General features: G+C 53.4%; 5 protein-coding genes across 5 annotated transcripts; 2 read left to right on the top strand and 3 right to left on the bottom strand.

The window, feature by feature from the left end:
- Window positions 1-736: 736 nt before the first annotated feature.
- On the top strand, window positions 737-2326 carry V2A60_000063 (uncharacterized protein; the record flags this gene model as incomplete). The annotated part of the gene is made up of 4 exons (XM_083251435.1): window positions 737-777; window positions 858-876; window positions 958-1396; window positions 1467-2326. The coding sequence occupies 4 exons, from the start codon at window positions 737-739 to the stop codon at window positions 2324-2326; spliced, it is 1359 nt and encodes a 452-aa protein (XP_083107561.1).
- A 506-nt stretch (window positions 2327-2832) lies between these two features.
- V2A60_000064 (uncharacterized protein) lies at window positions 2833-4302 on the bottom strand (the record flags this gene model as incomplete). Its single annotated transcript, XM_083251436.1, has 1 exon — window positions 2833-4302. The coding sequence occupies one exon, from the start codon at window positions 4300-4302 to the stop codon at window positions 2833-2835; it is 1470 nt and encodes a 489-aa protein (XP_083107562.1).
- A 2606-nt stretch (window positions 4303-6908) lies between these two features.
- V2A60_000065 (uncharacterized protein) lies at window positions 6909-9617 on the top strand (the record flags this gene model as incomplete). The annotated part of the gene is made up of 7 exons (XM_083251437.1): window positions 6909-7758; window positions 7818-8000; window positions 8183-8266; window positions 8328-8406; window positions 8477-8919; window positions 8979-9410; window positions 9487-9617. The coding sequence occupies 7 exons, from the start codon at window positions 6909-6911 to the stop codon at window positions 9615-9617; spliced, it is 2202 nt and encodes a 733-aa protein (XP_083107563.1).
- A 2908-nt stretch (window positions 9618-12525) lies between these two features.
- V2A60_000066 (bZIP transcription factor) lies at window positions 12526-13535 on the bottom strand (the record flags this gene model as incomplete). The annotated part of the gene is made up of 4 exons (XM_083251438.1): window positions 12526-12843; window positions 12921-12986; window positions 13109-13305; window positions 13376-13535. The coding sequence occupies 4 exons, from the start codon at window positions 13533-13535 to the stop codon at window positions 12526-12528; spliced, it is 741 nt and encodes a 246-aa protein (XP_083107564.1).
- Window positions 13536-15269: 1734 nt separating this feature from the next.
- V2A60_000067 (oxidase ustYa family protein) lies at window positions 15270-16305 on the bottom strand (the record flags this gene model as incomplete). Its single annotated transcript, XM_083251439.1, has 2 exons — window positions 15270-15931; window positions 16008-16305. 2 exons carry the CDS (start codon window positions 16303-16305, stop codon window positions 15270-15272), a joined length of 960 nt encoding a protein of 319 aa, XP_083107565.1.
- Window positions 16306-17327: the final 1022 nt, after the last annotated feature.

A 17327-nucleotide genomic window follows, 5' to 3' on the forward strand; every position in this document is an offset into this window, starting at 1 on the left:
ATTACTTGCGTGTCACCGTGCCGGCGCATGGTCGGGCGGCGCAGACGGAATCGTAAACTCTAAAGGGCAGTTTCGGCTGCATTTTGTGTAATACCGATATTGTTCTACTGCCATGCGTGTTGCCATATTGTTTCATTTCTCTTTACCTTTAAGAAACTCCAAATGCTGAATCATCCTACCTGGTGGCGTTGGCTCTAATTTTCACGTTTTTGGATCAAGCTACAGTACGGAGTACTCAAGCCGCAATACTAGAGCAATAGCATCGCAACATTCCCAAATTTGAAAAGGAGTAACAAGACAAGAGAAAGTTCTGTTGCTCTCGTGGCTACTACGATGTAATACATCGTCATCACAAGCCGACCAGTCTACCCATCCACGGCGCTCGACGCCACAGTGCGTCATCGTTTTCGGGACCCATGTCTAATAATGCATCACCCGCAGATATAGGTAACTAAATGTTCCTCTACGGAGCATACAGTTCCATATGGTGATGGCCATGTACCTATATATCAGCACCCCCACAAAACACCCTGCACGTTGTACAGGCGCGAAACTGTTCAGCCCCGCCACTCCGCCTTGGCTTGCAACTTGCGTTCTTACCAGCTCTCTCTCCTTTTTCTTTTCTCTTCTTCCTTCCTCTTGTCTTTGTCCGTTACCTGGTGTTATTTCGCTTCTGTGCCCAGTTGTCCAGTCTTGCTCTCAATATCGGCTTGATCGTGCCGAGAAGACGAAGAACATGGCGTACAACAGATCATACGACCCGGATGCTCTGCCCAGGTACTGATGCCCCTCGTCCCAACAACATCTCTCCGTTCATGGTGTGACGTATAGTTTGCTAACGACGGGTGGCCGTACAGGTTCGCCGAGCCAGACGAGGTACGCTGAATCGGGCAACTCTATTTGAAAGGACCCCGCGAAAACTGTACCAGAACTAACGACATGCCGACAACTTTGCAGCAATCCGGCCGCGCACCCGCTCCCCAGTCCCGACCTCCTCCTCCTCAACAGCAATACCGACCGCAGCCTTCCCCTCCCTTGCCGCAGCATCCACAGCTTCAGCAGCAAAACTATCACCAACAGCAAAGCTACCGCCCGCAGCAGCACCATCGCCCGCAGCAGCAGCCGACTCCTCAACAGCACTACAACCAAAACCCCCCTCCGCCGCTCAAGGACCAGTACTCGCGGCCGCAGGACCAGCACGGCCGACCGTCGCCGACCAACTCTCATGCCCAGAACCTGCGCCAGACCAGCAACCATGGCCACTCGCCGCCCGTCCAAGCCAGTTCTCACCGGCCGCCGCCCTTCTCTCCAGGCAGACCCTCGCCGACCTCCATACCGCCACTCTCCCCAGCGCCGCCAGATCTGGTGGCAATGTTTCACAAAGTTGACATTGACGGTGCGTGGTCTCTTGTAACCAGCTTACGAGCCGTACCGGCATTCGCACTAACACTGCTTGTTCTACACAGGTACCGGCGCTCTCACCGAAAAGGAACTCTCGGCCGCTCTCGTCAACGGTGACTACACGCCCTTCGATATTGAGACCGTTCGCATGATGATTCGCATGTTTGATGCCGACCGCAGCGGCAGCATCAGCTTCGACGAGTTCCGAGGTCTCCTCTCCTTCCTCGACGAATGGCGGAAATTGTTTGACCTTTTCGACGTCGACAACTCCCGCAACATTTCCCTCCCCGAATTCACAGATGCCCTCATCAAGTTCAACTATCGCCTCTCCCCGCAATTTGTCGAGCTGCTCTTCCACACCTACGATAAACGTCAGGAGGGAGCCATGAGTTTTGACCTCTTTATACAAGCCTGTATCTGGCTTAAGCGCATGACGGACGTGTTTAAAAAGTATGACGTCGAGAATCCCGGCAATATTTCGCTCCCGAAATTTACAGACGCCCTCCTGAAATTCGACCATCGCCTGTCCCCCAAGTTCACCGAGCTGCTCTTTCGTACCTACAATAAAAACAACGAGAGCCTGATGAGCTTTGACCTGTTCATGCAGGCCTGTATATGGCTTAAGCGCATGACGGAAGTGTTTGAGAAATATGACGCCAACCACTCCAACAGGATTGCCCTGTCTGAATTCATAGACGCCCTCATCGATCTCCGCTACGACTTTTCTCTACAGTTTGCTCAGCTCATCTTCAGCTCCTATGACGACCGCAGGGAGGGCGTTTTGAGCCTTGACTCGTTTCTGCAGGCCTCCATATCGCTCAAGCGCATAACGGACGTGTTTAAAAAGTACGACGACGACAGAGTCGGGTGCATAAATATTCGCTATGAGGATTTTGTAAGAGAAATTGTGACACTGACGGGATAAGAATGGCGGGAGAGAGCGAGAGGAGCAGGGAAACTCGCTGCCTGGCATTGGATGGACTAGCGCATTGCAAACACTCGCTTTCAGGCTATGGGTGTATGATCTGGAGATATATGGCGGATGGTGATTCGATGATACCCATGGCCGACACATTCAATCTGTGATTCTATCAAATGTTTTTCTTATTATCAGTCCTGTAAGCACAAGTATCGCGATTGTCTGGGGCAAACTGTATTATAAAGGCATAGGCTGGCAGAAAAAGCAAACTGTTGTCTGAAGAGCCGATTTCGAAACGCGCTCGACAGATTACAGTGGCTCAAGTATTATAAAGGGAATAAGAGAAAACTCGGCTGCAGGGGCAGTACGCATAGGCTCGCCAAGGAAAAAGCGATCAAGTGCGTCAAGGGTGCAAGAAGCGGTTGGCCCTCTTCTGCCCGAGAGCCCAGAAGAAAATTAGTTGGCTTGCATTGTCCAGTCCGAGGCTGACCTGGGGGAGCCTCGATATATATTCACCACGTCGCACCGATCCAATCCACCGGCAGTGCTCCGCCCAGTATTCGGCCCTCCTCGTTCTCGACCATGTCGACCCCGAGCCCGAGCATCCCCAGGGGTTCCTTGCTGCCGCCGTCCTTTCCGGCAAACAGCGTCTCCTCCTCCCAGATGCCCTCGCTCGTCATGGTGATCTCGTCGCCGGGCCCGAGCGCAAACACCTCGGTCCGGTGGTGGCCCGCCGAACGCCGCAAGAGGCTCTCCGTGGAGCCCGTCCCCTGCGCAAACGTCGTGTCTAGGATGCGCTGCACCTCGGACGCACAGTACCGTCGCCGCTTGACGAACCGACCACCACCACCACCACCGCTGCCGCCGATGCCGCCGCTGCCGCTACCGCCGTGCGCGCCGATCCAGGCAAGCGCGCCGAGCGCCGACGCCGTCTCCTGCCCTGCCGGCACGCCGCCGCCGGCCCGGCCGTGACCGCCGCCGCCGCCGAGGCTGTACCACGGCGACCGCTCCTGCGCGTCGAAGCAGTGCAGCAGCGCCGTCAGCGGCAAGACCGCCTGCCCGAGGAGGTGCGTCGTCGCGTAGCCTTGCAGCAGGCGGTACGGGATCCCGCGCGGCGCGAAGACGACGGAGACGCCGCGGTCCGGCGACTGCAACCGCGGCGAGCGGCAGGATCGCGCCACTGTGCGTTGGCGGCGCAGGCTTCCGCTGCCGCTGCCGCTGCTGCCACCGCTGCTGCTGTTGCTCCCGTTCTTTGGGGGCGGCGTTGCGGGAGCGAACGGCGGACTGCCGGAGCTGCTGGCGCTCGAGACGGGGCTGCTGCGGCCGCTGTTGGAGAAGCTGAGGGCCGGGGTCGGGAGGCCCGGCGGAGGACGCGCGAGAAGCGGGATCACGGTCCCGGTGGGCGTGGCCCTGCACCGGGGCATCGTCGAGGGCGAGACGGTCGGTGGTCGGTAGGTGAGGCCGAGCGCCGCCTCGCGCTTGTTGCGCCCGATGCATGTCAGGGTGAGCTCGCCGGGCTCGCCGCCCGTGGCATGAGGCAGGATCGGGATGCGGAGCACGGAGGAGCCCCTGCTGCTGCTGCTGCTGCCCGTCTTTGAGCGGGCAGCATCGTCGTCGTCCCAGCGCGGGAGCGCCTCGACCGCGGCGGCGTCAAAGTGCCGCCAGCTGCTGATGCGGCGGGCGGCGGCCGGCACGGCGAGGACCCGCGTCCGGGCGGGCAGCTGCCGCAGGGTGGCCTCGTGGCAGTGCTCGCGCCGGGCGCTGCTGACGAGCACCATGTCGATCTCGGGGAGGTCTCGAACCGGCTGCTGGAAGCAGGATGCCTCGCCGCCGCCGGCTCCGGTGGCGATGGTGTCGTCGTCCCGGGGATCAAGCAGCACGTGGAAAGGTTGTGTTGAGAGCGCGACGTCGGAGGTCTCGATTGGCTCAAAGGTGAGTAGGAAGCTTGCGTCGCTGCTGAGCTGCCTGATGGTGAGAGCCATCTTGGCGATGTGAATAAGAGATACTTCCGCGAACCTATGCGCCTTTGGAGAATGCGACAAGTGTCTGCTCGAAAGCAGCAATTGTGTCAAGACGCCCTTCTGAAAAAAAGAAAACAAAAAAACAAGAGCTGCGCCGACAATTTAGCCACCTCGTAGCTTTTGGGAAGAATTGGCATTATATTTCTAGCATCATGTGTTACTCTTTACTTCAAACTCCCCACTTCCATCTAGGTAGCTGCCCAGCGAGTTGTCGAGGCAGCACTCGACATACCGGGCACCTGTTACGAGCGGCCTAGTCGAAGAAGTAGATGAGACAAGAGTGGGTGGGGAGGTCATGATTTTAACGTGAAAGCGGACAATTTGTAATAGCTTTCCATTCCAGTGCGCTCTAGCGACGGTGCATCGTCATCTTATTTCCCTTTCGCGACGTCTGGGGTTATGGAGTAATAAGGAAATCATTCCAGTGCAGGCAGACCAGTGGGCTATGAGATATCCTACTCGTAGAGAGCGCCAAACATCGCCGGGAGTTCACGTCCGGAAAAAAAAAGCGAGACATGTAGCTAAGCGGCCCGTTGCTGAAGAATTGGATAGTGAGGCGGCACGACTTTGAATCGCATCAGCCAACTATCCACACGGGAGCCATGCAGCTCTACAGTCGCGAATGAACTCTGATTCAACAGAGAGAAGAATTCGATATGATAAAAACAGAGTCTAGAGCAGACTCGAGCCGTTCTACGGATTTGTCCCTTTTCAAAACGTCCTCGCTCGCTTATCCCACAAACGTCGCCCCATTAAGCATTGCCCAGTGGGCCATCACCAATGGAATGCGTCGGCGGAGTAGCATCGCCCTTGAAGCCGAACGAGTTTGACTCAAGCGTCCGTTGAGAGGCGAAGAGGCCATGGCCCACTCTGTACGATTCACGCTTGTCTCCATACAGTTGGCTTGCCGTCGTAGCCCTGTCGGCAACGGCATGTAAATCGCAAGCGAGTGCAACTGAAGATTGTGTGATTCCCTTCCACGACGAACATATTGTTCGGATTGCCATAATGTCGTGTGCTTTGGCAAGTATACCGAAGAACGAAAACTGATCCGACATAATTTGACCGTTTTTTGACCGGTGATGCGGCATCTCGACTCAATCACCAAGTCAACTATAATCATGCTGCAAGACTTATATGCAGGGTGTACGGACGACTACATGCTACCACCGTCAATGCAAGTCTGCTTGGCTCTGGCACCAGCCAGGCCGACCACGTATTGCTCGGAGCGATCGGACCAGGCACGCATCAATGCTTCAACTGCGACTAGCAATCTCCCATGGAGGCAATGGCGGACTTGCCGTGCGTTGCTGGTTGCCTACAGCGGATATTTTCGCCCTGCCTTGTGATTTGCGACTGGTAGCCCATGTCTTACTTGGTGTCTTTGGTCATTGGCTGCCAATCGTCCTGCAGCTTCTTCAGACAAATATCACAGGGTAAAACAACAAGTTGGTCGCGCAGAGACAATAAACAAGTGAAAGCGTACGGGCGCCTTGACTATTGTACTTTAGATTTTTGTATCTGACGTCCATTTGTCCTCTCCAGCCCCTCGCAGATCTATCCTTGATACAGAGGACAGAAATTCGGCAGGATGCAGTGCTTCGTGCGCCAGCGACCGGACCGAATCCTTGGCTCTGGAAAACTTTAATCGACTGCACTGACCAGCTTGCAATTTTGATTCCGCCCTATGAGCTTGGAAGCCGTTGATCGTCTCTGTGGGGATGGACGCCTTACCGTACTGCACTAATAAAAGTAATGCGATGCTTAACCAGAACACGAAGAGTAGGCATAAAATTATCGTCGCGATCCCCCACTCTTTGTCAGGGGTTTTGTAATATACCGAAAACTGATATACTTGCCAACTGCTGATTGAGCTGCGGATTCTTATTGAAAAGCTCATAATTATAGCATCTTTGATAACCTGTTCCTATATGATAGTGCCCGATAATGCAAGCACATGAGCAATGCGAGCAATGGGAGGCTTGGTTTCGATGCCCCAATGGCCTGATCATATTTTCTATAAATGTATTTCGCCTCGTACTCGCTAATGCTCCAGTTGGGCCATGGCATAGTTTGAAGTTGAACCGTCCCTTCTTCACTGAACCATGCCTCCTTGAGCTTCTTTGTAGTGCAATATCCAACGGCTCCTAGCGACAGGTGCCGTCTTTTCTTATGGCGTGTTCTATTGTGGAGGCTTCGGGCCGAATCGTTGGAAAGAGTGATTATGATCCTTGAATTAATAAATAAATACTTACAGTGGGCTCGAGAGCTTGGCTTGGCTCCTGAAAGAAGGCCGCAGGTCTACTGCAGGTCTGCTTAAGGCTTGGAGGAGGTCTCTCCCATGACCCTTCGTAGGGTAGTTGCGGCATGCGATAGTCATCCAACTATACTTCGCACGGGGCCCAAAAGTTTGCGCGGGTCAAGTAGGTTATGGAAGTGCGCTGATGTTCTCCAATTCGATTATATATATCGCCCTCCCGAACCCATTCTACCGTTTGACAACCATCGAGGTGTTTCTAGCTATCCAAGCGAAAGAGATTCCTTGATAGTAGCCGCTCGCCTCAAGTATGCGTTGGACACAATTCGTCACGGTTGGCCACGCTTTGTGGCTCTCTTGCCTCACAGCCGCACATGCCAGTGACAGTTTGAAGGAGGTTCCCGTCCGCAGACAACTCCCTCCAAGTCAAGACGGCTTCGTCTATCGCGGTGATCGAAGGTCGCCTCGAGAACTTCGTGGTACCGGCGGTTTTCAGCCTCAAGGTGACGGCTGGCTGGACCATGACTCCTCCTTCGACCTGAATCGGCACTATTCATCCGGACCAAACGGGTGCGGTCTGGACGAATCGGATGAGCCCGGATTTGTCTTCCGGACTGCGTATGTTTCGGTGACAACGCAACGATCGTCAGCGGAAAGATATGGGCAGTGGCTTTACGAGATTCGTGCCACACCGAATATTCTCGATAACAACGACAACGAAGACGAGGTGATGGCGCTCGGAGGTCTTAATTGGCGACAGATACGGAGATACACGCGAATGAGAGATACACAAGATAATCGTGTGGACGAGGCAACTTGGATCGATAACCCGGAATACGATGCCGAAACTTATGAGCGCGGCCCAGATGCACACAGATGTCACGTTAGCACCGATTTTCCTGGAGTGCTAGCTGGTAACGCGGACAGTGATTCGGACAGCGATTCGGATAGTGATTCGGATAGCGACAATTCTAGCAACGAAGCTGGCGGCCAAAACACCCAGCGCCGCCTGTATAACGCAGCCGACATATTCATGGACAGAACTCCCGGAATATACGAGCTGTATGGAGAGTTCCCGCCCGTCTTTACTCAGTATTCCCCCAGAGAGGATATACCGGGGCCGGACCATCCTGCACCCCCAGAGGCCGAAGATGCGCAGAGTAAGACTCCCCACAAGCCAACAATGATACATGGTTTCAACTAACGACTGCCAACAAAGTCGGCGGAATAATGCAGCATTATGCCAATATTGGTCATGAACTGGACAATGTCTTTCCCGACGGCGAGCAGGCCCTTCGAGACCTACTTGGGAGCATCAACACGGCTGCATGTTCCTCCTTTACAGGATTCGGGTCTAATTCGAAGCGTTCCGATCTTGCTTTCGACCAGAAAGCTCGCAGAGGTATGCAACATCACCATAGAGCGATTTCTAGGTCTCAATTTGACAAATTATGTGCAGCTGGGGACAAGCACGGTTGTTGCAAAATTCTTTCCAGTTTTAGAAAGAAGACAAAGACCAGTGGCAAGTGAAATATTGGAATAGGACTCGAGGCTGGAACATGCCGTCTAACTACCCGGTATTAGGCACAAGGTCTGACGTCGAGCTTTGCCAGAACGGCCCTCTCAATCCGCCTTGCACTACCGTTCATGTCCCTCGCAATAAGTGCAGTAAGTCCTCTCTCTTTGAAAACATCGCCATTGCATCGACTAACACCCTTGAACTGTCAAGTCAATGTACCGCAAGACTACAAAGGCAAGGTATCTGGCGTAAAGGCGCATGGTTCTACCAGCATCTGTCGTTTTTACCTGTAAGCGCTTGACCCGGTACAGTGGCCGCATGGAGACTTATATAAATACTGACGTAAACTCAACTATCAGAGAGGAAGGCTGCAAGGGCGAGTATTTCGAGGCCGACTACCACGGTGTCGACCTTTACCAGTCGCGCCCGGCGTATAATGACAAGGTTGCTTCTCTCGCTTGCGACACCGCAAAACCAAAGGCCGCTCCCGAGCACTGGCAATGGACGCCCAAGAGTCAAGGCCAGCTCTGCGCGCGTCTGGATCAGCTGTCTCTCGAATTCGAATTGGCAAACAACTATGGATCTGGAACGTACGACAAGATCAAACTTGATTTTGTGGGTGCCGGGCAGAAGCCGCATGTCATTGTCGAAGGTCCATCTCCCGGTTTCAAGGTCTCACAAGATATCGACATGGTAGATACATTCGGACTAGATACCGTCGCACTCGACCAGATTAAGAAAATCCGACTTCTTGATGAGCTGACAGACTGGTCTTTCGGAGGAGACGCCTGGGATCTCCTCGGTAAAGAGTGCCTCATATTTTGGTTGTTTTTATATACAAAAGCTAACTTGTCGTACCAGGATTCAAACTCAAAGGAAGATGTGCCGGCTCACGGATCAGTGTTTTTCTCGATCAATTCTCCGCAGTCGGCAAGGAACTGCAGGCCAAACCCACCGCGCCCGGGCGGTTCGCGTACCGGAGAGACTGGGAGGTCTGGGCCGGCGACGTGAAGCCCGCGGAGGACTGGAATGCCCGGCCGCTGTGCAGCCATTTCCACAGCATGAGCGTCAACCTGCACATTGCCGACGCGGACTGGGCGGGAACAGACAACAGCCTCTACGCAAAGGTCGGGGAGGGGCGCTTCCTGATCGCTCGGCACCCCTCGCGCAGGGAGGTCTTTACCGTCGACATCAACGTCGAGAAGGCGTACAAGACCAAGACGGTTCCTGTCACCAATGTCGATCTTGTCGGGATAGCGAGTGAAGGAGGCCACGACGCCGCGCTGCCAAAAGGTAAAAAGAAATTAAAAAAAAAACTCATGAATTTGGTATTTCCCAATTGGATGTAGGCTAACACACTGCTATATAGAAGTTACAGTATACGGAATCTGTTCTGGTACGCATACGGCACTCTCTGTCAAACAGGAAATCACGGATTGGGTCTACGATGCCACGCAGTTGAATCTGAATCTAGCTCCTGATATGTGGGTCAAGGTTTAGAGAGGCTCGCGGCATATATAGAAGTGTTTTTCCATCTTCCTTCCTTTCTTTTATTGCCTCGATCGATAAGCTGGTTCACTTGGTCAAGTTACTCTCGTTGCTACCACAGTCGCGACACGCAACATTCCATCACAGACCACGGTAGTAATCTTGCCAGGAATAGCGATCGGACATCTATTTTTTAAAAAATGAACATAAACAGTGATATAGTCTAAATTAAGACAAGACATACCCATCTTTTGCCTTTAAGCCACGCTACAAGTCCGAGCCTTGCCCTCTGCCACTTACCTCTTGCACGTTCACGGCAGCCCGTCCTCGCTTTGTTATACCCATGTAAGTTTTATCGGGTTTCGATTCTGCCTCGTCCAGTATCTTAACGATAGCCTAGTGCCCATTGCCATAGTTTGTTTTGAGCTCATCATCGTCAAGTAGAATCTATCGCGGCGCTAGGTCGCTGGGTCCAAGATACGTTCACTCCGTGGGTCACGGATCTGCTAACACGCGCCGTGGAGATTTACCGCGCGTGAGTTACCGGTTGCTGCAAAGTTGGGCAGGTTGGGCAGGTTGGACAACAGCTTGACATCCAGTAGGTTAGCCCGCTCGTCCTTGTTATCACGATACCCCTTGGCATGCGTGTACTTGGACTGCTTGGAGTCCCATCCACAGCGACCGAAGCGTCACTAGTCGATTTTATTGGAATCGCGGTTTCGTGGATGCTGAAAGCATAACGTCCTGTCCTGATTAGCTCTAGGAACGGCGCGACAGAGCGGTACTTGGCTAGTATCACGGCTTCGGCAATAACCTGCTGATGAGCTTGACACCTGCCTCTTGAAAACTGAAAAAGCTCCGAGAGCTGCCGTTCTATTACCCTGTAGTAGGTGTCTCGCAGATGGCCTCCCCGGCAGAATAAAAGAAAAGGCCCCTTGGAATGTGTCCACCGCGGTCAAGAACAAGGCTCCGGATGAGCGAAATGCCCCTCAAAAGACAAATACCGAGACGCGGACCCGAAACTGAACGTACGAGAGAGGACCCTCGCCTTTGTTCAACAATCTACCATGCCGCTGGATCTGTCCAAAAGCTTCCCCCCAAGTTTCCACTGAAGCACTGCTGTCAACCAAGCGTCAATACGTCAAGGTACATCCGAAACTGGTTGGCTTTGGTCGGTAACTTTGACCATTCCACACGACTACCGCTACATCGCTGCTATCGCTGACTATACTTTCGTGTCGGCGCGCTATAGAAACTATCTAGCAGGTACTATAGTAACTACGATGAGTAAACTTGCTTATCCAATAGACATTAATCCAATAGGAATTATAAATAGTATTACACCGGTAGTCCAATAAGCGCACTTAATTTCCATTTCAGCATTAGCGCAACTCACTCAACGGACAGTGGATAGCCAATTGACTCCAACACCATCAATCAGAAATGGATAAAAACTAAAAAGATGATTCTACAGCCCAAAGCCGCCCAGGTTCAGCGTCCGCAGATTGATGTGGAGAAAGTCCCGATTCAGCGGTCCGTATGGCCCAACTCGGTTTTGTCTTCATGGGAGTTTTGGTGGACGGTAAAGGCAGGCTACTACTTGGCTCCAGCGTACCTTGCCGCACTGACACGGGAGGCTGCAAGTAACTATATCCTGACTGAGGCAAGGAATGGAGCAGTTGGCGTGTTGGGCAGGGTTAGCTACTTGAAGGGACTGGGCGCATTCTCCTTACTAGCGTCAGCAGTATAATACGAAAGATTGGCCCTTGGCAGCCTGTAATGGCAGGTTACCCTGCTGGATCAAGAGCATCGAGGCGGCGAGGCTGGTCCTAGTTTTGTTGCGCGTTGCATTGCACGGTGATGCTGACCTGGGTTGTAACTACCCGTTTAGAACTGGTCCGCGGAAAGCAGCAATCGTACAAAGGCGCTCAGGCTGCCCACAGCCTCCTGACTGGCTTTGCCCATCCCTGCTTGACAGATAAGCATATTGCAAGGTGTGACCCCCCTTGGGTAGACGCCACAGTCAGTCGATACACATCAGTACACGTAGTACTCCGTATGGGGGCGAGATCCGCCGCCACCCTGTTGCGAGGCACGGCTCAGGGACATGGTTGTAGTGATAGCGCGAGCCTGCATGCAGGATGCGAAGGATTTGGTGGGAGATGGGGCCGGGGAGACGCCCCCAGTCAATTAATAAACCAAATTGGGGCATCTCTACTTACTCAATCTCGCCTGGCTCCCGAATGGGGGAAGACGTCGTCCCAGCAAACCACAGGCGGGTAAAGATGCCCGCATCGCTTGGAAGGTTGCAAAGTATATTCTAAAAAAATAATGGCGGGTAGAGGACACTAGCAGGCTTTTGACTGGCGGCAATTTCTACGGCTACCTTGGTGGTGGCTGACCAAAGTTCTCATCTGGTCGCCGAGCTTTTGCTGCATGGGTGTTGTTGGGACAATCTTCTAGCAGGTGCATCTACAACTACATATGGTCTTGTAGCAGCGCGGAGGAGAGAGACTCGTGGTCACTCAAGGTGCCAATATACCTACAGCGGGGTCATGCTGATGGTTTGGCGCATAGAAAACAATTCGGAGTTGCTGGTAGCAGAGCGCTTCAGTCCCTTGGTGATTTAAGGTTAGGGTGTGCTTTGGTGATGGAATTGTTGAGGCCGCCTCGCTCCTCAGTCGTCCGCAGTTTATATCTAGTTCTATGGTAGCTTATTCGCACGTGGCCCTTCTGATCCCCGGACGCTGCTGCACGTCTTTCTCTTATCTATCAATGCCACGACATGTATACGTAAAAGTACATGCTGAAAAAAGTAGGAAAAAAAATCATGAATCGTTGAAAAATGTAACGGGCAAGCCGCTTGCGCGACAGCTTTGCCGCCAAGCAGCAACCCATCACAAAGTAAGAGAAGCTATAGTCATTCTCGGGAGGATGTCTTTGCAGCACGGTTGATGGAACGGTGGAACTGCGTCTTGATGGAGCTGATGGAGCCTTTGAGCTGTTCGTCCGGCGACATGAGCTCCATTTCCACGCCAAAATCATAGACGTTGGATAGTTCGTCAACCATGCGGTCGACCTTGGCGTAGATCTTGGCGTGGCTCTTTGATAGCTTGAAAGAAGAGGAGCAGGACTTGCCCCTTGAGCTCGAGCCGCTGCTGTCGCAGCTTGATGTACTTCTGCAGCTTGTGCTGGCTGCTCGGGCCTGAGCTTGCGCTTGACCTTGTGCATATGAGGGCTACGAGTTCCCAAGTTCACATCAGCACGGGCATTCTCCTTCTTGTCTCACACGTTTTATGGATATGGCATGTTTACCTGATATGAGCTTTGCTGCACAACGTCAAAATATGATTCGGCGCTCCCGCCTGAGTGGCTGGTGGACTGGGGCGGTGTAAGCGTGGTCCGGACCAGTTTCGCGGGAGGACATGTTTCATGGTGCCATGATTGCGATAGGAACCAAGAGCAGGCAGTTGAAAAATAAAGAAATCTTGTGCGCGACATACCGGAAACGTTTTGACGCTGTCACCAGCATGGTCTATCAGCGAGGTCCCGTCCTCGAATGCCATATAATCTGGGTAGCCGGCTTCGTGGACTCCGTAGCTGCCTGCCCAGTCCTCGCCAGTGCCATTGAACTGTGTGCCCGAGCCATTGTTCATTTCCATGGATCGAGACTGGCTGACGCGGTCCTTTTGTCTTTGTCCTGTTCTACTCGTGAGCAAGCGACGGCGAAGAAGACGGGAAAGGAGTAAAAGCGTTCCGAGTTTGCTTACTATAACGACGCTGAGCTTCTCTATTTTGCGACTTGCGCCGTGATTCATAGTCTGCAGAGTCCATAGCACCGATACGGCCCGGGTCTCTCTGGGGTCTCGCGTCGCGGAAGGCTGAGATCTCATAATGGAGAAGGGGGCGAAAGAAGGAAGAGTAGGCCATCGTCAAATCTAAATACAAATCGGCGTCATGGCAGCTTACGCCGTAGTGTGTCGGGAAGGGCCATCTCTGCATGTGCCCCGAAATGCGCCAAGCCACACTGTTTGGCTGTAGCCAATGGCCAACTGAAGGCAAGCTGAAGCTGCAGCAACTGTAGAAAGAGTAACTAGTACAAAATGCCCACTGTGCCGCCGGGCCAGGTCTGGCGCGCCGATTTTGACTAACAAAGCCTTGCAGGGCCATTCCGCAATAGCGGAGAGGCACTCCGTCAGAACACGGGGCAAACTAACAAGTCCCTTCTCCGGAGTAAGCTCTGCAAGGTTCGTCTCGCTATTCCGGATCGCGGATTCCAACGCGGCGCTCCCCGCAGGACTCACCAAATTGCCAGTTTTCCCACTAATAACGTCGGCCGCCCACTTGCGCGGGCCACCCATATCCACTTGAGGGCCACCTTGCCGCAAAGACACAACCTTGTTTAAGTAGTTTGCTCTAGATCTACTTTCATTTCATGTGAAAATACAAGTCTCCAAGGCGAAATGGCATCCGGAAGAGAGAGGGTGCTGCTTGAGATGGTTGGAAAGTATGGGGTTGAGCGCCTGCGGAGCTTCCGGCGTCCCACCGCTTTCGATGCCCGAATATATGGACAGTTTTGGGACAATAGCCAGGACAAGACGGTTCCATATACCTGAGATATACCTGAAATTTGTCTTTTGCATGTGCAGAAGCGAGGAACTGCAGTGTTCTATATGACTTGACCATGTACGCGCCTCAATTGAAGACCTGCCAAGCTCTTGACATACTCTGGCTAATCGGGTAAGGCACACGAAAACTTTGTAAAAGACAAATATATCGACTACTTCGTGACTGCTTGCACCTCAAGACATGTATGGGGAGACAGATTACGCGTCGATTCGACGTCTTCCATTCGTATTTCCCAGAGACACCGCGCCCCAGATCAAGCGCTCACCCCCAAGAGTATTCTGATACAGCACTGCTCTCGCGTGGCTGGGCGGCGATCCATCCCTCAGAGCCTTTCCGGTCTTGTGGCCTCGAATGCCATCAGTGAACACGGGCTTCTTATGTGCGCTTGAAATAGCGAGCCCCGAGAGATCGTAATGTGTGTGAGTCTTCAGCTAGGGCTCCGTAGCGTTCCAGGCCCTCACTAGCGGCGAGGCGCAATCTGCGTAGTCAAGGATGCGAACGGCTTGGTGGCCCACTACGTCCCGTATCTAAAAAACCGACTTACCAGGAAAGGCATCCTAGCTTACGGAGAGGAAAGTTGTACCAGTAGGGGGTTACGAGAAGGGGAAGTGGGCGCGTGAGGAGGGGGTCGTGTTGTTGGTTAAGTTGGTTCTAGCATCTTATTCCTACTCATATCTTCCAGGACAGCATAGCCTGCGTCTAACGAACAGACGCAGCACTTTGTACAGGGGCTGGCAGAGCTCATGGTGCTGAAGTGAAGTGCGCGCCCACTGACGCACAGCTCTCTCGGTAAAATTTCCCGATATACATGGAGATATTTTTCAAGGAAAGGCGGACAGAAAATGGAAGCTGACGAGCCCCTGCGATGGCGACTGAATGAGAATCACTTGATAAAACTCGATTCTTTTGTATTCTTAAAATGCCGGAGATAAGTCTTTGAAATATATTTATAGTGTATAATACAGAATATGCCATGTAGTGAACCCCGAGGCCAATCAAATCAAGCAAGCGACCCGCCAAACAAGTTTATCCCATCTAATGATGATGCTCACCATGGCCATTCCCCTCGCCCGTCTGGAACAGCTCATGAAACTCCTCCGACATGGGAACGGCCTTGAAGTTTTCGGGCTTCTTGATCTCCATGAAAGCCTTTGTGTCCCTGATCATGGTGCGCTCGTGCCAGTCGAGGATGGCGTCAAAGTCGCGGCACTTCTTGTTGATGCTAAAGTCGGGAAAGGGATGCGACTGGCCCACCACCCACGGCTGCGTGATCACGTCGGCGGTCGCGGAGCACATGAGGTTCTGCAGCACGACGTAGATGCAGTGGTCGGTGTGGACGCGGTGCAGCGCCGGGAAGTCGCCGTCCGGGTAGTCGGCGCCAAAGTAGTGCTTCCAGTGGACGTCGCGCCGGACGGCGTTGAGGCAGTGGATCGTGTGCAGCACGTCGAGCTCCGCCACGTGCGCGTCCGGGCCGAAGCCCCATGCCTCCGGCCACCGGGCCGTCTGCGAGGGGTCCTTGCCCAGCCGGACCACGTCGTCGGTGCTGATGACGTGCGGCATGAGGCTGCCGACGCGCTCCCAGGCAGCGTCCACCTCGGGCGAAGGCGGGGACCGGAACAGCGAGTGATCCATGTTGAGTAGGCTCCCGTTTACCTTTTTGTCGAGAATCCTGATTTGCGCCTCGTTATGAACAGGTGCTTGCGGAGAGTTAGAATACTTGTACAAGGATATGGCGCGGTGGGTAGGGGAGTAGTAAAATCAGTGAATTCGTACAATACCAGTCGCTGATGCGAAGTAGCTCATTGTTTCGGTTCTGTCGTACGTCTTGCCTGTAGCTGTATCCCTTGGAGAAGAAGAATGCCGACACGGCGAGCAGGAACAAGTTGATGCCCGAGACAGCGTAGAGGGCTCGTCTATACGGGTTTCTCTGGAAAAGGGGGTTGATGTTTTGGCTTCCTGACGATCCATCCTGATCGAGCTCCTCCTCTGGGACGGGAATAAACTGCCGTTTTTCCGCCGCAAAATATGGCGGAGGCGTGGAGCGAGAAAATAATTGCTTCAAGGACAGCATCATATCAAGTTTGCATGAACGGCTTCTGCAAAGGCAATGTATGAAGTGACCAAACGCAACCAATCCTCAACCAAAACCGACCTCTCCCAAGCACTCACTGAAGCCAACGTCTATTTATCAGTATCTCTCTCAATTGCTGCTAGAAGAGTTGCTTCCCAGCATCGTTCATCATTTCGACTATAGCCTATGCTTAAACCTTGCTCGTCGGATTGCACTGTGTTAAATGACTGTAAGCTCATTTCTTACCCCATCGACGAGCGTTATCTCGATTACCAGACCCTTTGTGGTGCCATTGGCTGCGACGCCACCATCATCTCATGCTCATCAGTACGTGGCTGCGAAGATGTCTTGTTACAAGATCAACCGAAGTCGAATCCTGCGCACCCGATTGCCCAGTTCGGAGTTGACAACACTAGCTCAGCTCCACAGACAGGAAAGATTGCCGTTGTCTTTGGCTTGTAAGCTGATCAGCGAGTCCCGAAACCAGTGGGCCCCGCCCGTGAGATGAGATGAGATGACGCCGCCTCAGATCTCCTAATCTGGTAATCCGCAGTGCATATGGCACCGCATCAACATGGTTGGCCGATTGAGTTCTTGCTGGTAGATGCTAGCCGGGCAATCAATGTCTTGCGGCACGGTATTACGGCCATTTGGTAGCCCGCTACTCACTTAGTGACAGGCACAGGTGGGCAAGTTGTCAGCAATGGGCTGCGGGCACGCCTCGCTACCCCGGATCTGAGCCAGGGTTGCGCATCCTTCTCACCCTGCACCCCCCGCACCAGGCTCACGAGGCGTCCTCAGCTTTCACAAGGCAAGGCTGGTGATGACGGCCCAAGGGCCCGCATAGGCCCCAACACTGATCGTCTCAGCGGTAATGGTGGCCATGCTCTGCATCGGGTCATGATGGCCTTTGGAAGCGAAATCAAAGGGCGACTCTGAATGTTGGCTTGACTGTGTCCTCCTTCTCAGGGCTAATCTCACCCGGAGTAGAAGCAGCGCAGCTAGTCTTGGCGGAGAAACTC

The sequence above is a fragment of the Cordyceps javanica genome, chromosome 1, assembly GCF_051103115.1.
Source record: "Cordyceps javanica chromosome 1, complete sequence".
Taxonomy (NCBI): Eukaryota; Fungi; Ascomycota; class Sordariomycetes; order Hypocreales; family Cordycipitaceae; genus Cordyceps; species Cordyceps javanica.